Here is a 24197-nt window from a genome sequence, read left to right as displayed (position 1 = left end):
CTTCTAGTATGTGGTCAACATACTTCAGCCATGTTATTGTGACTCATCGCCTGCAAGTATTTTCACGTCATTTCTTGAACACCGCTGATAAGAGTTGTCTCTGAATTCCGAGATATTTTCGCATTTGATTAAATAGTGATGTAATGTATGTGAATAGTGCTGCTGACAGAGTTTGCATTTAGTAAAGTTTTCAACAGGTGGTGCAAACCCTAAGCCAAAAGGAACGTCTATAGACGTCTGCTGATCTTATTGAATGATCCATACCTCCTAAAGTAGTAATAGTTATCTTTGTATGTTCTAGAAGAGCAGACGTGGGACCAGTATGCACATACAACACAAAATCTGTCAGTTGCACATGCACAGGATATATATATATATATATTGCACAGCCAGTGATTGATCGTACGTCTGGCCATTTTTTGTTTTTTTAATTGACACGCTGGCTGAGAGATATTACCTATTGTCTCTTCCATTGATATTATTAATTTTACACAATGATCCTTGGCCAAACTGGAATAATAATAAAGCTTGAAATAACTAGAAACACATCTAAAAAGGTGGAAACATTACTGCGTTGCATGAGGGATATAAGGAGCGGCGTGGCGCCTGGCGCGGGTCAGTTAGTCAGTGTCAGTAGAGGCCGTGAGGTGTCACGCGTCACGGTGGTGTCAGGTGCCGCCTCTCCTCTCATTCTCTCATAATGAATACCAGAAGATTATTCCGCTCCAATAGGGTAAGATTTATAAGCGCCTTGAGTTAACTTGGTATGTGTAATTGTATACCCGTATGTTTAGTAGTTGTGTTCGTAGGCGCCTTGCATGAAGTCAAATGTTCATATGTTTTCCTGTTTTGTGTACGTTAAGGTTTTGTCAAGAAGTTGACGGAAGTTGATTTAGTACATAATCGTTATAGTCAACTGTTATAAGTAATATCCGAGTGAATGACCTCTCACAGAACCCGGCCATAGTTCTGCTTGTTATATACGTATTGTGCTATAATGAACCAGCTGATAACACCCAAATTTTACCCTAATGTACCTACTAATCTTTGTCATATTGTGTATTGTCATTATTGTGTATGAATCTAATCTGTGTATTGTCAAAATTTCTTACAATATACCTGTAAACATTTTTTGTCAATTTTGCTGGAAATTATCTATCTAAAATTAGATTCCAGACCTACTGGAAATCACTGATAGTACTGCCATGGCTCTTGACCACATTTGGACTAACATAATTCTCTCCGCTTACTTCAGGGATAATCATTGATAGCACCTTAGACCATTACCCTACATTTCTCCTAACCAAATTTCAACCTAACCTAAAATTACCTGTTAGATTAAGAACCTGCCCGAAACGCTATGCGTGCTGGTGGCTTTACAAGAATGTAAAATCATCATTGCTATGTACTCTCTTAACCCCAATGTACCTTCTTGTTTATAAATAAATAAATATATAAATAAAATACCCTCAACTCCTAGCTCACAACTGGCATACTTAAAGCAATTAACAAGAAACACGAATATTGAAAAAAAATAGAATTAGCCTAGTTACAAAATAAGAAGTTAAGATACTCATCAATGCTTACCAATATAATACAAAGAGGCAAAGCCTCATTTTATGTGAATAGATTTAAAGAAGCAAAAGGAAATGTGAAAAGTACATGGAAAGCCATCTCCAACATCCTAGGGTCTAAATACCAATCACACAACAAACGGATAAAACTCTCCAAAGATGGTTACACACTTGCAACAAACTTAGATATTGCAAATAAATTCAATAGTTCCTTTTCATCAGTTGATGTAAACCTTGCTAGAAAAATCCCAAAGACCCAGACACATATTGCTACATATCTCACAGGCAGCTATCCCAACTCTCTACTCCTTTTACCAGTCAGTCTGACAGATATTATATCCATAATTCAATCACTTAAAACCAAAGCTGAAAACATTATGAAATTACCATCTATGATGTATAAGAGTGCTGCCTCAGCTCTTGCACTACCCCATTGCTCTACTATTCAACAAATCTCTAGTGTCATACTTTTCCTGATATCCTTAAAAAGCAAGAGTGATGCCAGTTCATAAGGCAAGACAGCCAACATGAACATAGTTCTGCTATCAGAACTATAATGAACTGTCTTCAGACAACACGCACAGCCTCTCTAAGTCCCTTAATATGCTATACACACATACCATACATTCTCATGTGCTATCTACATGGACAAAACCTTGTTCCTGAATGCTAATCTTGATCTGAAACTTTTCCTTAAATTAATAGATGTAATAGAACCCATGAGCACCACACCAGAAATAAATATCTTTGATATCCCCAGTCAGACTAAATCTGTGCAAACAATCCATGCAAATAAAAGGGCCCAGTCTTTGGAACTCACTCCCTGAATTAAAAAATTTTCCAACCTATGTCCTGCTCAAAATTAGAATAAAAAATACCTAATTTCCTCATAGTTTCTTTCCTTGTGCTTCAAACTCTCACTGTATCTTGTACTACCCACTTCCCCAAACAAGGGGACACAGGTGGAAACTTGGTACCCAAATGAGCCACAGGACATTAGAATTTTTTGTCAGAGCAGTTAATAAATGGAATGCATTAGCTAGTGATGTGGTGGAGACAGACTCCATGCACAGTTTAAAATGTAGATTTGATAGAGCCCAGTAGTCTCCAGAATCTTTACACAAGTTGATTGACAGTTGAGAGGCAGGACCAAAGAGCCAAAGCTCAAGAACCTAGTTGTGCTTGTGGGGGGCAAGCACAACTTTGTACAATGTGTGTACAAAGAATATGATTGTATAGGGTACAATTGTAGGGACAGGCATTACACATACTAATGAAGCCACTTATGCAAAGCATTTCAGGCAAATGTATGAAGAATGTTGTTTAGCAGCTGTGTTGTAAACCATCGCCAATGTGTATCATAGGTTAGGTAAAGACTGAAAATCCCTGTGTGAACGGTCTCTTAGAAGTGAGTTGTTAACTATCTGGGAAAATGCTATCTGGGGCACTTTAAAGGTGCCTAAGTTAAATGTGCTTATATAAAATTTAAAATAAAATCTTTATTTTGCTAAGGATGTGTACCTTTATTAGTAATAATGGTTAAAAAAAATTCTGAAAGCAGCATGAACATCTAACTTTTCTGGACATATTTGTTTTGCAGACTAATACATCCAGAAATGCGAGCAATAGTAGTAGTACCGGTAGTCAGCCTCCAGCTGTTGTCCAGCTGCATGAAGGTGCTGAGGGTGGTAGTCAAAATCCAGAACATGCTTCATTATCTACGGTAGACAAGGTGAAAGGAACAAATCTCTACTACTAAATTTTCCCCACTGATTACATGATTTAACTAATGCAGATTTTAATGTCAAGAGTGTGATTTATAAACTTTTGTTCATGTTAAATTATGAATATTGTAATGTGCTCTCTATAGCTGTTGGCAGATTACACCCGCCAGGTATCATCACCTCCAGATGAAATATGTTCAATATGCATAGTGAGCCTAAGGCATCAGTCTGGTTTTAATGAGGATATAAAACATGAGGATTCTCCAGGGAATGCATCTTGTTCACAAGGCAAGTTTGCTTAATTAAGGAAATGTGTATTATATTTACTGTACTCTAAATAGGAATACATATACACAGACTTCCTGTCCCAGACAATGTGAGTTAATATTACCCATCAAATTTGCTTGTAAATATATTCATAGTGTTATCTGTTGCAATTTTATTTGATATGTAATCTCACTTTTGCACTTTTGCAATCTTAATCCCTAATTGCGGATCATAAGATTTGTTTTCTATGCGTGTATGTATGTATTGATGGGGAGGGGGTAATATTAAAACTAAAAATGTGCACGTCTTAAGAGGTCAAATATTGGTGTAGAGTACAGTACTTCACACAGATCAATTACTCATACTTGGTTTAATATCTTATTATTGATAAATTTGTTTAAGGGTAGTTGAGGTAATTTTCTTGGAGCTTCTTGTTGGCTCCCTGAAGCTGTTTCAATGATATTGCTGCTCTACTACTGGTTCACATCATTTGCAGGAGTTCTGTTTGAACTTCTGCAGACCAGAGCCAAAACCTGGCCTCCCCCCCTCCCCCACAGTTGCAGGGAGTGAGTAATACTCTCCCATCCCACAGGTAAAGCATTCAGAAAGTCAGTGAAGCTTTACAGACAACTAAGATTCACTTGAAACTAGCTTGAACCTATTAGTACTGATAGCCAGGCAGCCCGTGGCCCGTGTCTTCCTGGATCAATTCCAACACTGGTGTGGCAAAGAATGAGTCCACTGGCTTCTGGAGGAGTCCTTTGGCAATTGATGCATGATTGGTCTGGCTGGGGTTGTGGAGTAGCAGCAATTCACTGCTACTTGTAATTGCCCGAGTGTAGTTAAAATGTTAGAGCTCTGCTTATGGTGTCCCGTTCTTTGTCCCATGATTTGAAACTACTGATTGATTGGTAGAGGTGGGTGGCCTCTACCCACCACCTCACTTAACTTGTTCCAACTATCTACCACTGTTTGCAAACTTTGTGGTTAACTTTGTGGTGTTTTTTGGCAACTTTGCTTCCTTAGTTTGAGCCTGTCTTGTTCTTGATGTTGCAATTTTCAAAAATTCTTGTCAATTACTATTTTGTATGTTGTGATCATATCACTTTTTTTCAATCTTGTAGCTTTGGTATATTTAACATTTCAAACCTCTCCTCATAGCTCTTGTTTTTCAGTTCCTGGAGCCATTTAGTTGCATGTGTCTGCACCTTTTCCAGTTTACTGATGTGCTTCTTGAGATTTGGCCACCATACAACCATTGCAAATTCCAACTTTGATCTTGGAAAGGTTGTGAACAATTTTTGTAATATTTTGCCATCCATGTACTGAAAAGCAATCATAAAGTTGAGGCTTACATAGAGACTTTTTAAAGAAGTGGTCTGGATTAACATCGTCCTAATTTATTTAGAATTTCAAAGGTGTTGAAGAGATCAGCCCTGTCATGTCTGGTTTGTAGTGTTGCTAGTCCTGAGGTTCTCAGGCCGTTCCTGGTACTGTATGAGAGTTTGTTCAGAGAATTTTTTTTGTGTTTTAACATTTTCCAAATCAATTAAATAATTATGAAGATTTCTCAGTGTGAAAGATCGAGGTATAAATTAACAATATTCAAAATCATACTACTGTACATGGGGAGTTAAATTGAGTACAGTATTGTATTTGTAACAAGGCATTGTACTGTATATTTATGATACACTACTTTAGATTGGACAGTCATTTGTACACTTTAAATGTAAAACAGAAGTTTCATACATTGTCCCTGAGCCCATTATATGCCTCTGTAACCCACCCCATACCCATACAAGATGGGTATGGGGTGCATAATAAATGAACTAAACTAACTCATACAGAATACAATTTCCTTAGAACTCAGTATGTAATATGTGTTATTACTCATTTTAATTTAGCATAACCAAATAATAGTTCTGTATTGAGTATATTATCCTGATAATGGTAATGCTTGCATAAACCTAACCTTGACTTATAGTAGGAGGGAGAATAGCCATTACTACTGTACTGTGGAGAATAGCCATTACTACTGTATTGTAGGGAATAAACAAATCTCATCACATTTGTTGTAATCTTTTAACTGGAATGCTCATTAAAATGCCATCATTTTATCTTCTCCCAGGGTCAAATGGTTTTGGTACTGTGCAGTTAGTCCGCTGTAAACACATCTTTCATTTCGTGTGTGTGAAGGAGATGGTTAAAGCTTCACCAAAGTTTTTGCAGTGTCCTTACTGCAAAGCCATATATGGAATTAGACAAGGCAACCAACCCCAAGGCTCTATGAAAGTTGAGTGGGCACCCTACAAGTTTCCAGGACATCCTGACTGTGGTACAATTATTATAAAGTATAGGTATGTTAGCCGGAGTATTTTTTTTTTTTTAATTATTTTTACTATAAGCCCTTTTTTTTTATTTAGAATCAAGGTCATAATAAGATGAAAATGTAAAGACGTGTTACACTGTATTTTGAATATCTAGATACAGTATCTGTGATATGTGATATTGGTAGGAATGAACAGTAATAAAGATGTTCCAAAAGTTGGAAGTGCAACACATTGGTAAGAGCACATCATATGCAGTAGATGTGTAACACATTTACTCATTCACCATTCATTGTCAATTGTGTGGGTTCACCTTAGGGTTTCCCATCATCAAGAAAAAGATGCCTGTTAGGCTTATTGGGGTCCCTCTAGGCCAACTATCAACCTTACCTAGGATACAATGCATAATAGTCGCCTAGCTTCCGAGTACTTACAGCTCGGTATAGTCACTAAGTGAAAAGAAACATTGCCTGAACACTTCTGCAAGAATTCAAATTCAGGCCTTTTAGCTGTGACCTGACTGCTCTTACCACAGACGTAAGAGCAGTACCTTGGTTTAAGAGGTACCTAGGCTGGTTAAAGAAATTGCCAGCCTTCCACTTTCTCCACTAAAGACATGTAAGGGGCATAGTGAAGGATTTCTATTGGACCAATTGGCGTGATCATGGTTTGGACGTGCCCACGGAAGAGTAGGGGGACATTGTTTAAAGAAGCAAGTGAGTAGGATGTTCGAAAAGTAGTGTCTTGTCTGCACTCAAGCCTTTTTGTTTTTGTACAGCATATCATTTACAATTCTATGACATAAATGTTTAATATATTGTATTTAAACAGCCATGGTCTTGGGGTACTGAATTAGGTTTTGGAAATGGCCTGAAAAATGTGAAATGTAGGCAAGTTATAAGTTGATACTTTAGTAGTAAGGGTTATCTATATTTCAGTACAGGTACAAATGAGAGTACTGTATATGCAACAGATTTACTGTTGAGCAACAGTCCTTACTAATTTTAAGGAAATACGAACAGTTTGTCACATCACCTTGAGCTCTGAGTGAGTGGACATGTACATCTGTAAATACTAAAGTGGCATTCTGTTAAAGAAGGTTTACAACCATTTTTGGAAAACCATCAGGAAGATAAGAGACAACAGAGCAATGACATGAGCAGCATTGGAAAGGTTGATACAATTTTGAGCCTGTGTACCTTGTATGAAACCAATGATATAAGGTGACCTTATTTTTAGTGTGAAAAAGTTGGTTGGAATTTATTTTGGAATTGAGAAAATACATTTAATTTCTTTATCCTTATTCCTGTCGTGATATTCTAATATTGCATCCGTCAACTTTAACTGAAAGTCTGGATGGATCTCCTGAGGAAGGACTTGCTTAGCTAACACGCTAAGTGTAGTAAGCAGCTCATTCCTCACTCTGGGACCATTTAAGAACAATTGACTAGGCACGAGCAATCGCCGAGGCCTGAAAAGTTTGAAATCCCCTTCACTTAGGCCGTTGACCTTCTCACAACGCCGGAGTGAATCAAACGAGTAGGTCATGGGCTCTCACAACGTAATTTATACTGTTGTGTGGTGCTGTGAATTCAACTCTAATCTTGGTAGCAGTCTCAAATGAATAGCAATAGTAACAGAACATATGTCAATCAATAAAATGTGTGGGGTGTAACGAAACGACAGTGTTCAACATAGTTTAGTTCATTTATTATGCACCCCCATACCCATCTTGGTATGCCACACCACACCAAGAAAGCCACAGTGCCCCCAAATAAGTTTTAACAAAAGTTAATAATAGAGTAAAGTTAAGGATACTAATTTAAAAGGGGCACATGAAGCCAACATTATAAAATTGCCCAAACAGGTGAGAGTTGTTGGTAGCAGTATGGAGATGCAAGAAATCCTAATCAAATTTTATTGACCGACATTTTCCAAATGCTGCACTTCATTTTTAACCTGTCAAAAGGGTACCAGACAATTTCTTAAGCAAATTTAAATGGTTTTTATATTTTAGTTGAATTTTTTTTTTGGTAGGTCTTTAAATGGTATAAAGTATAATGCTTTGAACTTTTCAGCTTTAAAGATGGTATTCAAGGACCAGAGCATCCTAATCCTGGAGAACCGTACAGAGCACATGCTTTTCCACGGGTTGCATTTCTTCCTGACAATACTAAGGGAAATAAGGTACAAGCCTGACTCATTCTTAGATGCAAGTGCAGCAGTGTTTGAGATTCAGTATAATACATTTTGTCCTTCATAACTGTTCAAATAATAAATACTATAGTATTGTACAGTGCAATTCAGTATATACAGTACTTGGTTGTTAACCCAATTATTGGTAATATGTTACTCATTGCTATAAGTCACCAATATTCTTGTATGGTGGCAGTTTCCCTTTGGTGTCCCATTGTTTGAAAAGGAAGCCTGTACCTGGGTTTATCAAGGCCACCCTTAACCAACTACTTGCCTTCCTCTGGATGCAAACCCCACAATTTGGTTAACTTCCAGGTACGTATTTACTGCTAGGTGAACATTCATCAGATAAATGGAAACATTCCCAACAGTAGTTTCATGGGAATTGAATCTGGGATCTGAAATGAGCCAACAATGTAGACCACTGTGCTTCCGGACCCTTGAATTCTGGCCATATCCTAGCCAAACCCCCAAAAATTTTTGCTATGCAGTATTAAAAAGCATGAAATTGTATGTTTGGATGAAATAAAAATAATGGATCATATCAGTAGTTACATAGTAGATACATCATTTGTACAGTTTATGAAGCCACTAATTATGTGCAGTTTTAGGTATAACATGAGATATTGAGTTTACAATTGAGTAATGAGTTTACATTAGTTGAAACTAATGTAGTTTCATTACCATGATCACTACTGTCTTTGCTTCTTTGCAGGGTCCCTACAACACCCTCACTCTTGCTTATGTCGTACTTTGACCATTACCCTTCCTTCGGGCCCTGTTCCATTTCACCTATCTTTCCCTTTCTGTACGATTCTCACTTGCAAGGTTCTCTCTCGATTCGTGTTTCCAAAGTTTCTCCTTGTCATTCCATCCTTGCCCCCATGGATGGTCCCTCTTCCAAAGTTTTGTAGAACCTTGACCAGCATGACTAAAGCTTTCATTCCTCTTACAGTTCTGAAATGCCTTTTCCTTGCTCGCTTTTCTTCACAACTGTCTTCACAGTTGGGTCTAAGTCTGCCGATGGTGTAGGTTACTCCATTATATTTCCTGATTGCATCTTTGTTGCCTGCCACGGAGACTAGCATCTTTACAGCAGAACTTTATGAAATTTTGTATACTCTTCGTCTATTGCTTTCTCACCGTCATTGTTCCTTTGTTGTTGTCGTTGACTCTCGCAGTACCCTTATGGCTTTGGAGTTCTTTAATCCTGTCCTTGTGGTCGTCAAAATTCAATATTGGCTCTTATCTCCAGTAGATTTAAGACAGTTGCGTTTTGCTGGGTTCCCAGCCATATTGGTGTTTCCTCAAATGAGCATGTGGATGCTGCAGCGAAGGAGGCTATCCACACTTGTCCCATTTTCCACAAAGGTGTTCCTTATTTTGACTTGTACCCAAATATTCGTTCTCAATCCATGCCCATTGGCAGGATCGCTGGTCTTTTGATACTGGTAACAAGCTGCGTGTTCTTATGGGTAGTATGTCCCCATGGCCTTCCTACCATCATAACCAGCAGTGGGAAACAGCTCTGGTTAGGATACATATTGGCCATACCCATTTTAACTCGACGGGCACTTAATGGAGAGCCGCCCTGCTCTTTGTCCCTCTTACGATCGTGCATATCCTTGTTGAATGTCCTGACTTCCAGGATGTGCTTGCGTCTTGCTGCTTGACTGTCCCTTGCGGTCACCTGTCCCTTGATAGAATCCTTGGTGAATCGGATACCTTTGATGTTTGTTTGCCTTGTGTACTTTTGTTCTCGTATTGGCATCCTCAGTGATATTTAGTGCCTTTTCAATATCCCCCACATTTGATGGTGCTACATACCCATCAAAGGCTTGGTGCCTTCTTTTGATAATAACTTACTGAGTTTGCGTTATTTTGGCTTAGTGTGTATCAGCATTGCATGCATGGCCTTGTATTGCAGGAGGCCTGGTCAAGGACTGGGCTGCAGGGACAGTAAGCTCCAAAAACGCCTCAAGGTCAAGGCCATGGCAAAAACCGAGTGACAGGCACCTCCCATCATGGTTCTGGTGGTATTATATTAACAAGCTGCTTCTCCTGAGGCTGTTGGGTGACAGACATTTGTTGATCACAATTAGAACCATTTAATGTAAACTGGTATCCAAATATTGAAGGGCAAAAGTACAGTACTGTACAGTACATGCATTGAACACGTATAATGTCCCATAATTCAAGATAAGATTATACTGTATGCGACAAATAATTGTGTATATACAGCCAGTAATACATTTTTAGATATACATTAATAATGTGTAAAAAAAAAAAATCACTACCCAGAGAAAAAAGTTTTTGTCACCTGCTTGTAAGCTTGAAACCTTCAAAACTGTGTGGTGGTGTGAAATAGATTGTAGATCCTATTATTGGTCACATTTTAGAACATGTTCTAAATTAGGGCTGGGAGATATCATTTAAAACAATTAGGCGTAGCTTTTTCACCTACGGTATCTAACGGTAAATCCATGGAATCTTACCAGCCAACCTCCTTGCAAATACCAACCTGACATGGCAAGGGGGGTATTTGCATGCCATTTCTGTGCATTTCTGCTTCCCTCTCCTGCTTGTTGGAACAGCATGCAACAAATTTCTCCAAAATACAACCCCACAATTTCACAAAACATACCACCACCACTTTACAGTAACCTATATTCATTACACTGTCCTAAATTACTTATGCTTGCTGTAATCTTTACTCTCCCTTCACTCGTTGCATTTGTGTTCTTTGATGCAGGTACTGAAACTGTTACAAGAGGCATGGAAACGGCGCTTGATCTTCACAGTGGGTACATCGGCCACCTCTGGGTTGAGGGATGTGATAGTTTGGAATGACATTCACCATAAAACAGAGCCCTCCTCTAATATCAGTGGTCATGGCTACCCAGATGAATTCTACCTGGACACTGTACTTATGGAACTGGAAATTGCTGGGGTTACAGATGCAACAACTGAGTAATGTTAACATTGTCACAGACTTTGCCCGAGTAATGTTAAATAATTATTTTGCTTATCTGCAGTAGTATGCCAGCCCTTGTGTAATTAGATGTGGCTTTGAATACTCGGTTTCAGTAACCCATTCTTTTCTTTAGTGCTTGAGATGCATGAAGGAAAAAATCATATTGGTTTAGTTATTATAAAGGAATGACAAATTATTTTATTGAGAAAGGGTAATGTCTTGTATCAATAAAATTGACTTGATCATTAAGATTTTTACCTACAATTTATCACAGTACAACTTATTAATAATAGAGATGAACATTTATATTTTTAATTGTTTATACATTCATAACTGTCAAGTCACAAATTAATTACACTGAAGTAGTAGTAGTAACGAAGAATTATTAAAATATCTGTATACAGGTTAGGTCTTTCATCATTGACATTTTGTGCTCTGTTACAGATGGCCAGGGAGTTTTCATTCTTAAAAAGTCTGTAAAGCCTGACCCATGCAAATAAAATTGTATAGGTGTATATTGGAAGTCTTTCCCTTTTAGCCACAAATACAGTACATAAGTCCAGAATGCTTGGGGGGCAAAATATTTAAATACAGTACTAGAATGCAAAAGTTAATATTTGCAGCATGTGTGAGAACCCAAAAAACTGGCAACAAGAAGTTAGACCCATGTTTTAGATGGTATGGTAAAAAATTGTCCAGATTTTCTAAATTAATAGGTACTGTGACAGTCAGTAGTGTATTATGATGCAGTAAGTTGGTTCATGAGAGAGAACAGTGTTGACTGCAGTGCGAGTGCATGGTCATTGAAGTGATGCATGATGAGAGGAGTAGAGAAGAGTTTGCATGCTGGTCAAAAGCAGTGATCTTAATTGGTAAACTTTAGTCTTATAGAGCCATGGTCAGGATCTGTGGGAAGTCTAGCAAAGTATGCCGATTTTCCAAAACCACATTATCCAACACGGTACAGAATTCAGGCCATCTGTACTCTATATGTGCTACACCGCAAGTTTTCACTATACTGTCATTTTTTTCAGGCACAACTGATGTAAGGCTTTATTAGTTTGCTGAATTTTCTTTTTAATAATTTATTCATTAATGTACATGTGAAATAGTTACATGACTACATAAAGCAGTGCCTCCTTGTACAGTGGTAATAAAAATGTTAACATGAGTTTTGAGTGAATTGTTGTCTAACTTCATGTTCATTATACACCATACAGTTATTTGATACATCTCTTCTTGCACAAAAAATACTCGAGACAAATCATAATGAACAATGCCTTGATAATGAGCACAGTATATATTGTACAGGGTATTATAGTAGTGTAACAGAAAGTGTAACATTATTTGATGGTACTGTACATTCATGTGATTGTAGAAGAACTGTTAAGAGTAGTGCAGATAAATGCAATAAAATACTCTAATAACCATTATATAATTTTCCCCAATTTTTTTTATACCTAACCTCTGTTGTACATTTCATTTCATACTTTTGTACTGTAGAAAATTTAAGTAAAGACAAGTGGTCTACACATCCTTGGATACCCCGACATGTTGGAAAATACACTCACTATGGTAACTAGATGTATATTTTATATAAATGGTTACATTGGTGGTGGTTGTATGGTACAACAGTATCGTGACAAGGCGAGCCATAGTGTAAAATGGTGGCAGAGTTGGTATCAGCTGGATATTGTATTTAGACCAGTCTGAGAGTGCAGGGGACTGAGGCTGGTCACTGCTGGTGGCTGCAGACAAGTTCATTTGGTGAAATGGCAGGAACCATGACTAGTAGGAAGTGATGCTGTGGCCGACTGCTCTGTTGTAAGTTTCGTCCCGATGCTGTGGTTAGACGGCCTTGTATTCCCATCCACTTGACTTGGCTTGGACCAACATGTTTGTTGATTGGTGGGAAATATGTGGGCGTTTGCAGCATGTGTAAGTAGTTGCTACAGACTTTTAGTTGCGACACTTCCTTGCCTTAAACTTGATGTGCTGTGCCAGCTAGTGATGTGCCATAGGGACCCCTGTTATATACCCCCTTGCCAACAAACTTTTTGGCATGATACAAATGAGACTGCTGTACACACCACAAAGTTAGTTGTGCCACTGGATCTCACTTGTATGGGGACTGTATGGACACAGCCTTACCCTTGGCCAGAGGGATGCAATACTGTAACCCAATTAGGTTTTCCATGAGGCACATTTGGGTGCTGAGCTCTTCTCACATGTCTACCAATAATCTCCCCATTACATCTATTTTGACATGATTGGGTTGGAGTACTTTGCTTGACCCTTACAGGATTTATATAATCTCTTGTAATAACCAACTTCAGTGCATAAGGATAAAAATGGAGCCTACATAACACATTTAGCACTACAACACTTAACATTTCTTACCCACCACCCAACATCCAAAATGTTGATTGATAAAGTGCTACTTTTCAGTGTCCACTCATTGATGATGCAACAGATTCTACTTCAAGAATGCATGCCAGAAGAGGGGAAATGGTCTAGGTAGACTGGTAGATTGTGAGGTTGACATTAAACTTGAACAATCAGCCTGGAGAAAATGTGAAGCTTGTGCGATGAACATAATTGTTATAGCACTATGATGCAGGATAAATCTAAAGAAAGAGTTGGCCAAAATGGAAAGTTGATATAAATATACCATCTGTTAATATATATTTTTTTTTTTTTTTAGATTTGAACAAGAATTCAAACTAAAATATTGAGAATGTGACAATTGAAACTGTTTTTGTCAATATAGGTAAGAAACCAGGATGAATCTGTTGCCGATTCTCATAGCAATACGTTCTTTCACTGATTTGGGGTAACGAGTAAGAATATCTTTGTGGTTTATAACGGGTGCTAATTGGGGGGAAAAAAATAGAATCTCTTAGGCCAATAGACTTTTCCCGGGACACAACTCATTCCTGAGCTATGAAGAAAGACCGAGGCAACTTGCTCTCACTTCATTGGAAGAAAGAATGAATAAGGTAGATATTGATCAAGTACAGTACAAGTGTCTCTGGGGAAAGTGGCCAGTTATATAAATTAACAAGCTTAAGTTCAAAGTGAAAAACAATAGAATGATGAGACATAATAGGAAACTAGAGAGTGCTCATTTTCTAGGCCTTTGGCCTAGCCGAGTCCTCTTGGTTAAACGTTTTCTCTGCCATTTCCATGCCATGTACCTCTTGGGCGGTCACACTGGCCTTTCATACCACGCATAAACTTGGTCTGCGTTGGTTTTACCTGACCCACCTCCCGCCCTTCCATCGCGTTGCCACTGGCATGCTTCTCTTGTGGGTGCATGGCGGCCTCACCCCCACTGTTCTATTCTATGCTGATCTGCACCACGGTTTGCACAAAATGCAAATACAGAATTCTTAATTTTAAACAAGACACTTTAGAACAGTGGTTTCCAGCTTTTGATTGGACTCTTGGCCCTATACAACCAACTTGGAAATTCGTGGCTGTGTATTTGCCAAAGTCATCCTCCACATTAATTGAGGTTGTTCCTTCCATTTGTTTTACCTGAATTTACCCGCAAGGGCCACTAACGCACCAGTGGCTTCAGTGATGACAGGAGGAGGGTGGGGTGTGGATAACGATGGAGGGAGGGCACCCGGGCACCGCCGGTTACACCACCTAGTATACTTATACATTAATCAGTATATTTGTAAATTATAATCAAATTAATTACGGATCATTATAATTTAGCATATAATAATGATGGATTTTAAATTGTATATGATTCTAAATACAACAATTAATTAAAGCCTATTATAAAATTGAATATAATATGTGGTTATATATAATTATAGGTACCTATAGATAATGAATCATCATTTTAATCATTTATGATTAAATAATTATAAATATAAATTACAGATAATCATAAATATACTATAGATAATCGTAAATATTCTATAGATATTCATAAGTATAAATTATAGATATTCATAAATATAGATTATAGATAATCATAGATTATATATAATGAATGATTATAAATAATGAATTATTATATTTATTGACTTGTAGATATATGTAATTTGGAATACAGAAATATTAAACAATAATTATGGATTTAATTTTTTGTTCATTATTATACAGTAACAAATCGCATTCTCATTTTCGGATCTCTATATGAAATAAAATAAAATAACCATAGATCGTTGTCCTTCCTTCTGAGCGTGATAATTCAACTCGCAACACTGCGCTTGCGACCCTTCAGTTGTTAAAGGTGTTTGTTTACATTCACACACAGGTTCCACGTGGTGATTGGCACGGTGTGTTAATTGGCAGTGCAGAATTGTTAATTTGAGCTAGCCGGTGTTACTATATATATATGTTTTAGTGATTTTTGCTTCTCCAGTGTGATTATGTCAAATTCTGAACACCCTTAACTTAGTTTCAGTGCAAGAAAAAGGGTGTTTAATACTAGTTTTGAAGATTGTGTAGTTAAGGAAAGTTGGCGTGGTCATAAGCTTGACCCCGCAGGAAAGGAGGGGTTGGAACCAGCGTCGTAGAGTGGCCAAAACACCTAAAAGGATCACACACACACACATTAGTTTTTAAAGTGCACGTTGGGGCTTGTGGTGTAGTGCAGAAAAAATAGGTCAAGATTGCAAAGAATTTGTGTTGTAAAGTTAAAAAGAGTGGCGTGAGTGCATCTCCAATTATGCTTCAGTGCTCTCAGTTTGCAGGCGGAGACAACCAATAATTTTGGTGAGTATATCTGCTTTTGATAATGTTCATTAAAATCAGATTAATTTATTGAGTATTAGGTTAACTGTTAGCTTATATAACTGCATTTGCTATGTTGATATCTGCTAATTCTGACCCTGTTGTTAATTCTCCACCTGTAATTTGACAGGTGTGTAAATACTGAATAATTGTTGTGGTAGATAAGACCAAGGTGGAACGTTATAAAGATGTGGAGGAAGACGTAGTGGGGGAGGGGAAGAGAAGTCATAAGAGGTGAACGGGGGAGAAACCAATGGGGAAGAAACTGGCGTGGAGAAGAAGATATAATTGACGTGGGGAGGTCACAGGATAAAGATAGACCATGGAAACGGGGTAGAACCACCGAGAGTAAAGATACCATGGAGAATGACTAGGCCTTCTGGGGAGGGTTAGCCACATGGAAAGGGGTTGAAGCGGATAAAGATAAAATGGGATCAGAATTTACAAGGGATGGGGGGGGGGGGGAAAGACAATACAGAAGGGGAGGCGAAAATGGAGGTGATCACATTGGGGTGTGCACCAAGAGAGCGGAGACTATATAGGAAGAGGTGAGGATGAACTTTGGAGAGTTAATTTTTCAACTACCCCGGCAGTGAAGAAAAACATAAGAAACATTGAGAAGATTCGTGTTAGAATCATTAATCTTACCCCTTTCGGTCATATTCAACAACATATGTTTGCAAGAAAGACTGCTACCAATATATATATATATATATATATATATATATATATATATATATATATATATATATATATTTAATATATATATATATATATATATACATATATATATATGACAATGTCATATAGGAAGCCAATGACTATATAGGAAGAGGTGAGGATGAACTTTGGAGAGTTAATTTTTCAACTACCCCGGCAGTGAAGAAAAACATAAGAAACATTGAGAAGATTCGTGTTAGAATCATTAATCTTACCCCTTTCGGTCATATTCAACAACATATGTTTGCAAGAAAGACTGCTACCAATATATATATATATATATATATATATATATATATATATATATATATATATATATTGTGACGATAATCTCCTTCAAGAGATTGAGCCTGCTCTTCCCTCCACAAATACGTCGATACATCTATATAAAACTACTATGGAAGAAATGTCCAACAATGACAACACCACCAGCAAGGTTTGCCAGAGCGCAAAACGTATGCAGCCAGGGACACCTGCTCAGACTCAAACCGCCAAACTACCCGTCTTGCTGCCGGCTCCTCGCTGATTGGTCGCCGGTCTGGCTGCAACTGCACTCGCCCACCATACTACTTGATGTCTGGGGCTGCCACGACCTCAGTCCTCAGAATATTCAGTGCTTTCACACAGTTAACACTTCTCCCTGCTAGACGTAAGCTTTGGCGTACGTGTACTAAGAGAGGTGATAGCTTAAAGCCAATATTCCCGCACCTCTCATTTACTTGTATATTGCACTTCTTGTTATTTTGCTCACTTGTCTTAACGTAACTTTTCATTGTCATTTAATTATTCTTATTATTTTGATTGATTTTATTATACGAATTTGTTTGTCCATTTTATTCATGTTTTGTTTATTTAACATAATTAAAATTTCATTGTTAAAATTTACTTGTGTTTTGTGTGTCTTCTCCTTACCTTACCACAGACGAAGTTCCAGATTTTCTATTTTTTTTTTATACTATGTGACGAGGCCATACCCCTAGCTTTGAACAGCCGAACACCAATGCGTTACCGTCACAATATATATATATATATATATATATATATATATATATATATATATATATATATATATATATATATATATATATATACATATATATATATGACAATGTCAGACCATGGAGGAAAAATGAAACAGGAATTTCCTTAAGTACTTTCGTATATTAATATGTATTAATATACGAAAGTACTTAAGGAAATTCCTGTTTCATTTTTCCTCCGTGGTCTGACATTGTCACATTTTTAATCACGTGTTTATTTTCGTGATATACACACACACACATATATATATATATATATATATATATATATATATATATATATATATATATATATATATATATATATATATATATATATATATATATATATATATATATATATATATATACACACACAAGAGTTCTTACATTGTACAGCCACTAGCACGCACAGCGTTTCCGGCAAACTGTCATTGGTCGTAAATATTTCAGGTTTAAATTACTAAAACTGCTAGATATATTTAACTTTATTAACTATAAATAATTGTAGATCATAATTTTTTATACATAATTGTAAATAATAATTATTATACAGTATATAGAATATACTGAATACATATAATTATAGATAAATGCAAGGTAGGCCTTTGCTTATTATTTATAGGCCATAATTGTTACAAATATTAAATACAATTATTATATATATTCGTAATCAATAATATTATAGAGTATAGAGCATTATAAATGATTATGAAATATTTATCATGTGGATGTTGACCTTTCAAGTACTGCATGTATGTTTAGGTCTAAATATGAACCAAGGACACACACACACACACACACACACACACACACACACACACACACACACACACACACACACACACTTTGAGAAGACGATGAGTCAATAACGTGACTGAAGATATAATGACCAAACCACACATCACAAAGTAAAGAAACGACATTTCGGTCCGTCCTGGATCTTTATTAAGTCACACGACTTGATAATGGCCCAGGAAGGACCGAAACGTCGTCGTTTCTCCGCTTTCTGATGTGTGGTTTGGTCATCACACACTGAGAAGATGGTGCATGGATGCCAAAACCGTCAACAGTTTCAAAGCGTCATGTGAAAAAAGTACTGGGAAGACGGGACTCCATTAGCGTAGTTCTCGTCCTGTAACTACACTTAGGTGATTACACTTTTTTTTATATACTGTATATTCAAGAGCTATTACATTCTTGTCAAGCCACTAGCACGCATAGGTTTCGGGCAGGTCCTTAATTAATCCTAATTTTTTTCCCCCGGAATACGACCCACCAAATCGTTTACCAACCAGGTACCCATTCATTGCTGGGTGAACAGAGGCGTACAATTAAGGATTGGAGCCCGGTCAATCCTCTCCGACCAGAATACGAGCTCTAGCCAAAGCGCTCCCGAAGCGCCGGGGAGTGTTTGACCGCTGCGTCATGGGGACTTATCACACGTGTGCTCCCAGTCATTCCCTCTGGGCTTGTGTCTACAACTCTTACACAAGTATCAACTATGTCATGCTATTGGAAAAAAAACTAACATAATTTCTCCCCCATGGCTGTATAAAGACGAATTCTGTAATGTATATGAATCACACACGTATATTTTGCGAGTATATAGTAGTTAAGCTATCTCACAAAATTTAGATACTTATATTATTGTTATTTATGCAGTATTTATTACAAAGTGTCTTGGAACGCAGTAATCATTAAATGTATAAATAACTCGTAACCAGGCAATTAAACCTTATAGGCCTAGCCAGCAAGCGACTTTATGATGTAATTTTTCCAATCTGTTGTAATTCCCGTAATATTTCAGGAAATTAGGGGTGACAGAAGAGCAGTCACTGACACTCAAAAGACCAGAAACCACGAGTATAAAGAGCAGTGACATGTTTAGAACCGAGAATTATATGTACGGGCAGAATAAAACATCCACTAGACAGTGTGACATTGTAATTGCCAGAATTAGGCTGGGATATCGATATCTAATTGCAGGTGGCTGCAGGTAATGATAAACATGGTAAACATTCCAATTTTAAACTATGTGAACAAGAGTCAGGACATTCTCCCCAACACTGTATCTGTGATTGCTCTGTTATCAGTTATTATGTAATTGATACAAAGTTTGCAAACTTGTCTCTGGTCTATTTACAAAACTGGAATTCAAAATTGATGAAATAATTGATTGTAATCGTACTCTTTCCAAACGGTCTAAAAAAAATCACTGTACCCTCCATGTTTGGGGGGGGGGGCACTATAAGACAGTTATATATAATTATTATATAATCTGTGGAAGGATAGCATACAAGGAAATAGTAGCAGGCAGAGGTAGGGTATAGGGGACAAGGGGCAAGAATAGTGTACAAGGGGCACGTGACAAGAACAGTCTACAAGGGACAAGAATAGTGTACAAGGGGCAAGTGACAAGAACAATCTACAAGGGGCAAGTGACAAGAACAGTCTACAAGGGGCAAGAATAGTGTACAAGGGGATAGGCTAGTGACTGATGGGCTACTAACTTCATATAATATAAATGTAAATAAATCCAGAGGTCTAGATATCCTCACGAGGGTTCCCCGTGAAGATACGAGGGAAGAACTGGCTTGAAGTTTGTACAGAGATACTTATCTCTAAGAACAATAATGTTCAACTCTGTGGCAGCTTTACATGCATTTGAACAGTTAAAGGTAACACTGTACAATATATACACTCGATAGAAAGTTTCTGTATAGAATACAATTACTTATATTAAGATGAAGAATATTTACAGACTAGATATGAAGCATACGATTAAAATTAAAATTAGTGTATTGCTCTCCACTGAAAGTGACATAAATCTTGAGGAGACAATTGCCTATCATAGGTAAATAAATTGTATATCACACACACACACACATATATGTATCATTCTTTCCTTTTAGTATCTTTGAAGGTGTCCAAAGAATCTCAAGGTCAATACTGTATTTTACAATTGCTTGGCTCTCATATCAGTGATCTTTGGACTTTTAACTGGTGGATGAACTGTCTTTAATCAGATCTTCTACCTCATCATCCGTAAAAGGCTCAAGATCCTTGTCTTCAATGTATTCGTCATTTAAGCTAGGATAGATGAGACTGATGTCTGTTGCATCACTGTTCCTACGACTGGACGTGATGGTGTGTGTGTCGTCATTGTCAGTGGGAGGGTTCCTGGCCTCCGGGGTGTTGTTGATCACGTCTGGGATGTCGCTGGCTGCTGGTTTCTTCTCCTCAATAAACATAGTCTCGCTTTGCCCTACAAACAAGTATCAAGTGATTACTGAGAATTATAGAATTGCAATTAGGCTATGCATGATTTGATTTTAAATTTGTATATTTTTTAGGCTACTATTGGAATAGCAAGTTCAGACAATGTAATACAGTAAGAGAATAATGAGAAATGCCAGAGATGTATAAAAGTACAATTGTCAGCTTGTAAATTGTTAATTCTTTAAATGGCTGTCAAACTGTCATTTTATAATTACAATTATTACTTTAGATTACCGTATTTGTCGGAGGATGCGACGAATGTTTTTGCTCCACTATGTATTGTATTACCTGCACAAAGTTATGTTTGTCATTACAAAACTGCTTGAAAATCACGTTCAATAAATGTTTGGTGAAATAAAAAAAAAAATTCTTCACAAAATATCGTTGTAAGTGCGTTAAATACGTCGGAGTAATACTTCAGACCCCTCACCTGACTGGTCGAAGTAACACTTCAGGACCCTCACCTGTCTGGTCGAAGTAACACTTCAGGACCCTCACCTGTCTGGTCGAAGTAACACTTCAGGGCCCTCACCTGTCTGGTCGAAGTAATAGTTCAGGACCCTCACCTGTCTGGTAGAAGTAATAGTTCAGGATCCCTCACCTGTCTGGTCGAAGTAATACTTCAGGACCCTCACCTGTCTAGCTAATGCAGTGTTTCGGAATGCAACCGACCCAGTTAAGTAAATAATCAGGGCAGACTTACCTATACTATTGAGGTAGTACTTTAGGATACACTTGTAGAGAAAGGCGTACTGGGCCTGAAGATGAGAAAACAAAAGTTAATTATACCAGCTTATCACCGAGTTGCAGTTTAAATGAATAAAAGTAAAATATTACTATACAACAATAAATACATAAATGAACAATTATCACACGTGGTAAAACAGCCAGTAAGATTTGTTTTGCCCATCTTGAAATTTCCTATACCAGTGGCTTAAGAAACATTTCGGTGTAATTAAGATTTTTGTAACGTGTGTCTGCAAGCACGTTAAGTATTCTGTTTTAATTCTGGAATTTCGTTACAATAGTTTATGTAATTCCGTCACTCATGCTCTAGTGTTGCAACTCCAGATACCATATCATATCAAGAGCTCTACACAGAGCAATGTTTTAAAATTTGCTTGATCCTTCATGGTAAAGTTCCATGTTGAAAACAGATGCAAGGTTTTCATTATACACTGTATGCATGGGCCAATTGACCTGCAATATCTATTATTATTATGTTCTTATACATGATAATTTGTCTGTCACTGTAAGCTAGATCTGAATCATGTAATTCTCTCACACAATGTATTCAGATATTAAATAAGTAATTATTGTCTTGATTAATTCCCATATTTTGTTGGATGTAAATAGTTTACTGAACTATCCGAACACATTCGAAGACCACCAACCCCCGCACCACGATAAAGAAGACCACCAACCCCCGCACCACGATAAAGAAGACCACCAACCCTCGCACCACGATAAAGAAGACCACCAACCCCCGCACCACGATAAAGAAGACCACCAACCCCCGCACCACGATAAAGAAGACCACCAACCCCCGCACCACGATAAAGAAGACCACCAACCCCCGCACCACGATAAAGAAGACCACCAACCCTCGCACCGCGATAAAGAAGACCACCAACCCCCGCACCACGATAAAGAAGACCACCAACCCCCGCACCACGATAAAGAAGACCACCAACCCCCGCACCACGATAAAGAAGACCACCAACCCTCACTTCAGAAAGGATGACCGCCAATTCTTCACGTGGAAGACATACCACCTGAAAAGAGAGGAAGGGGCCTCACCTCTGTCTGCACCATGTTGGCGCGGTGGAGGCGCATCCTGTACACGGTGTGGAAGACGTCCACGCTGTCTTCTTCTGCCATCTCGTCGATCAGATTATTGAGGCCGATGAAGGTTCCAGTCCGCCCCACGCCCGCGCTGAAGTCATACACTCGTTAGTAAAGTCCAGCAACGCAGTTAGGACAAAGGTAATAAGAGTGTATGGTGGTAATTTGCAGTATATTTACAAAGTGATCACATGTTTATCTGTGTTGGTCTAAATTATTAGATAAGTCTGGTTTAGTTCAAATCATTGAGCGATTAGTAAGATTAGATTAATAAGATTAGGCGAAATTGAAGTCAGCTTTACTTTAACTAGGTCAAGACCGTTAGTGAGAGAAAGAAGGCATTGATTGATGAAGATTAAGCCACCCAAGAGGTGGCACGGGCATGAATAGCCCGTAAAGAAGGAAGCAGTCATCAAGCTGAGGTGAGAGGAGCTACCTGCAGTGGACGAGGACATGGGAGCTGTTGGCGGGCACGGCGCTCCTCACCGTCTCCACCAGCTGGATGAGGTCATCTGGGGTGTCCGGGCAGCCCATGTCCGGCCACGAGATGAAGTGGAAGTGTTGCACAATCCGGGAACGATAACCCTGAAAAATCAACAGCATATATATATATATATATATATTAGTATATTTTGGTAGCAGTCTTTCCTGTAGACATATATTATTAAATATGACCGAAAAAGTAAGATTAATAATTCTAACACGAATTTTCTCAATCTTTCGTACATTATGCTTCACTGTTGGAGGTAAATCAAAAATCACTTCTCCAAAATTCATTTTTATTTCTAGTCTGACGCGACACGGGCGCGTTTCGTAAAACTTATTACATTTTCAAAGACTTCACAAATACACAACTGATTAGAACTTGCGTTTCCCTGATTTTATATCTACATTTGAGTGAGGTGGGAAGGGTGATGTGGCATTACATTTGAGTGAGGTGGGAAGGATGATGTGGCATTAACACAAGACAGAACACTAGAGGATATTAATAGGGTATTAAAAGTATCAACACAAGACAGAACAGGAACAATGGGTATTGAATAGAAGTGTTTGTAGAAAGCCTATTGGTCCATATCAAGCATCAAGAAATATGGACCAATAGGCTTTCTACAAACACTTCTATTCAATACCCATTGTTCCTGTTCTGTCTTGTGTTGATACTTTTAATACCCTATTAATATCCTCTAGTGTTCTGTCTTGTGTTAATGCCACATCATCCTTCCCACCTCACTCAAATGTAATGCCACATCACCCTTCCCACCTCACTCAAATGTAGATATAAAATCAGGGAAACGCAAGTTCTAATCAGTTGTGTATTTGTGAAGTCTTTGAAAATGTAATAAGTTTTACGAAACGCGCCCGTGTCGCGTCAGACTAGAAATAAAAATGAATTTTGGAGAAGTGATTTTTGATTTACCTCCAACAGTGAAGCATAATGTACGAAAGATTGAGAAAATTCGTGTTAGAATTATTAATCTTACTTTTTCGGTCATATTTAATAATATATATATATA

At 37.7% G+C, this 24197-nt stretch overlaps 2 protein-coding genes across 5 annotated transcripts in view; one reads left to right on the top strand and one right to left on the bottom strand.

The window, feature by feature from the left end:
- The first annotated feature begins 574 nt into the window (after nt 1-574).
- Nucleotides 575-12489, top strand: LOC123763577 (probable E3 ubiquitin-protein ligase DTX2). Of its 2 annotated transcripts, none has more exons than XM_045750739.2 (6): nt 575-733; nt 3175-3306; nt 3469-3586; nt 5694-5922; nt 7971-8079; nt 10841-12489. In XM_045750739.2, exons 1-6 carry the CDS (start codon nt 701-703, stop codon nt 11060-11062), a joined length of 843 nt encoding a protein of 280 aa, XP_045606695.2. In that variant the 5' UTR covers nt 575-700; the 3' UTR covers nt 11063-12489. The 2 variants fall into 2 exon arrangements, with proteins under 2 accessions (XP_045606695.2, XP_045606694.2); XM_045750738.2 differs by having other exon boundaries at nt 3445-3586.
- Nucleotides 12490-19486: 6997 nt separating this feature from the next.
- Nucleotides 19487-24197, bottom strand: part of LOC123763490 (tyrosine-protein phosphatase 10D) — a 39710-nt gene continuing 34999 nt past the window's right edge. For 2 of the 3 annotated variants that reach the window (XM_069304543.1, XM_069304544.1), the window contains 4 exons: nt 23120-23268; nt 22639-22774; nt 21542-21596; nt 19789-20824 (listed from right to left, as the gene is read on the bottom strand). In XM_069304543.1, the coding sequence (XP_069160644.1) occupies nt 20556-20824; nt 21542-21596; nt 22639-22774; nt 23120-23268 (609 nt within the window). In that variant the 3' untranslated portion in view covers nt 19789-20555. Of the gene's footprint in view, nt 20825-21541; nt 21597-22638; nt 22775-23119; nt 23269-24197 lie in introns of all 3 variants that reach the window. The other variant, XM_069304545.1, reaches the window with a different exon arrangement.

The sequence above is a fragment of the Procambarus clarkii genome, chromosome 52, assembly GCF_040958095.1.
Source record: "Procambarus clarkii isolate CNS0578487 chromosome 52, FALCON_Pclarkii_2.0, whole genome shotgun sequence".
NCBI classification, from domain to species: Eukaryota; Metazoa; Arthropoda; class Malacostraca; order Decapoda; family Cambaridae; genus Procambarus; species Procambarus clarkii.
The sequence above is the reverse complement of the archived record's forward strand: the minus strand, read 5'-3'. Positions and strand labels throughout refer to the sequence as shown.

What these genes read in the sequence shown, in the direction of transcription:
- LOC123763577 (XM_045750738.2), top strand. Translation starts at nt 701, where the DNA reads ATGAATACCAGAAGATTATTCCGCTCCAATAGG. An exon ending in GAATGCATCTTGTTCACAAG is followed by an intron (nt 3,587 to 5,693) that starts GCAAGTTTGCTT and finishes ATCTTCTCCCAG; the next exon opens with GGTCAAATGGTTTTGGTACT. An exon ending in ACAATACTAAGGGAAATAAG is followed by an intron (nt 8,080 to 10,840) that starts GTACAAGCCTGA and finishes TCTTTGATGCAG; the next exon opens with GTACTGAAACTGTTACAAGA.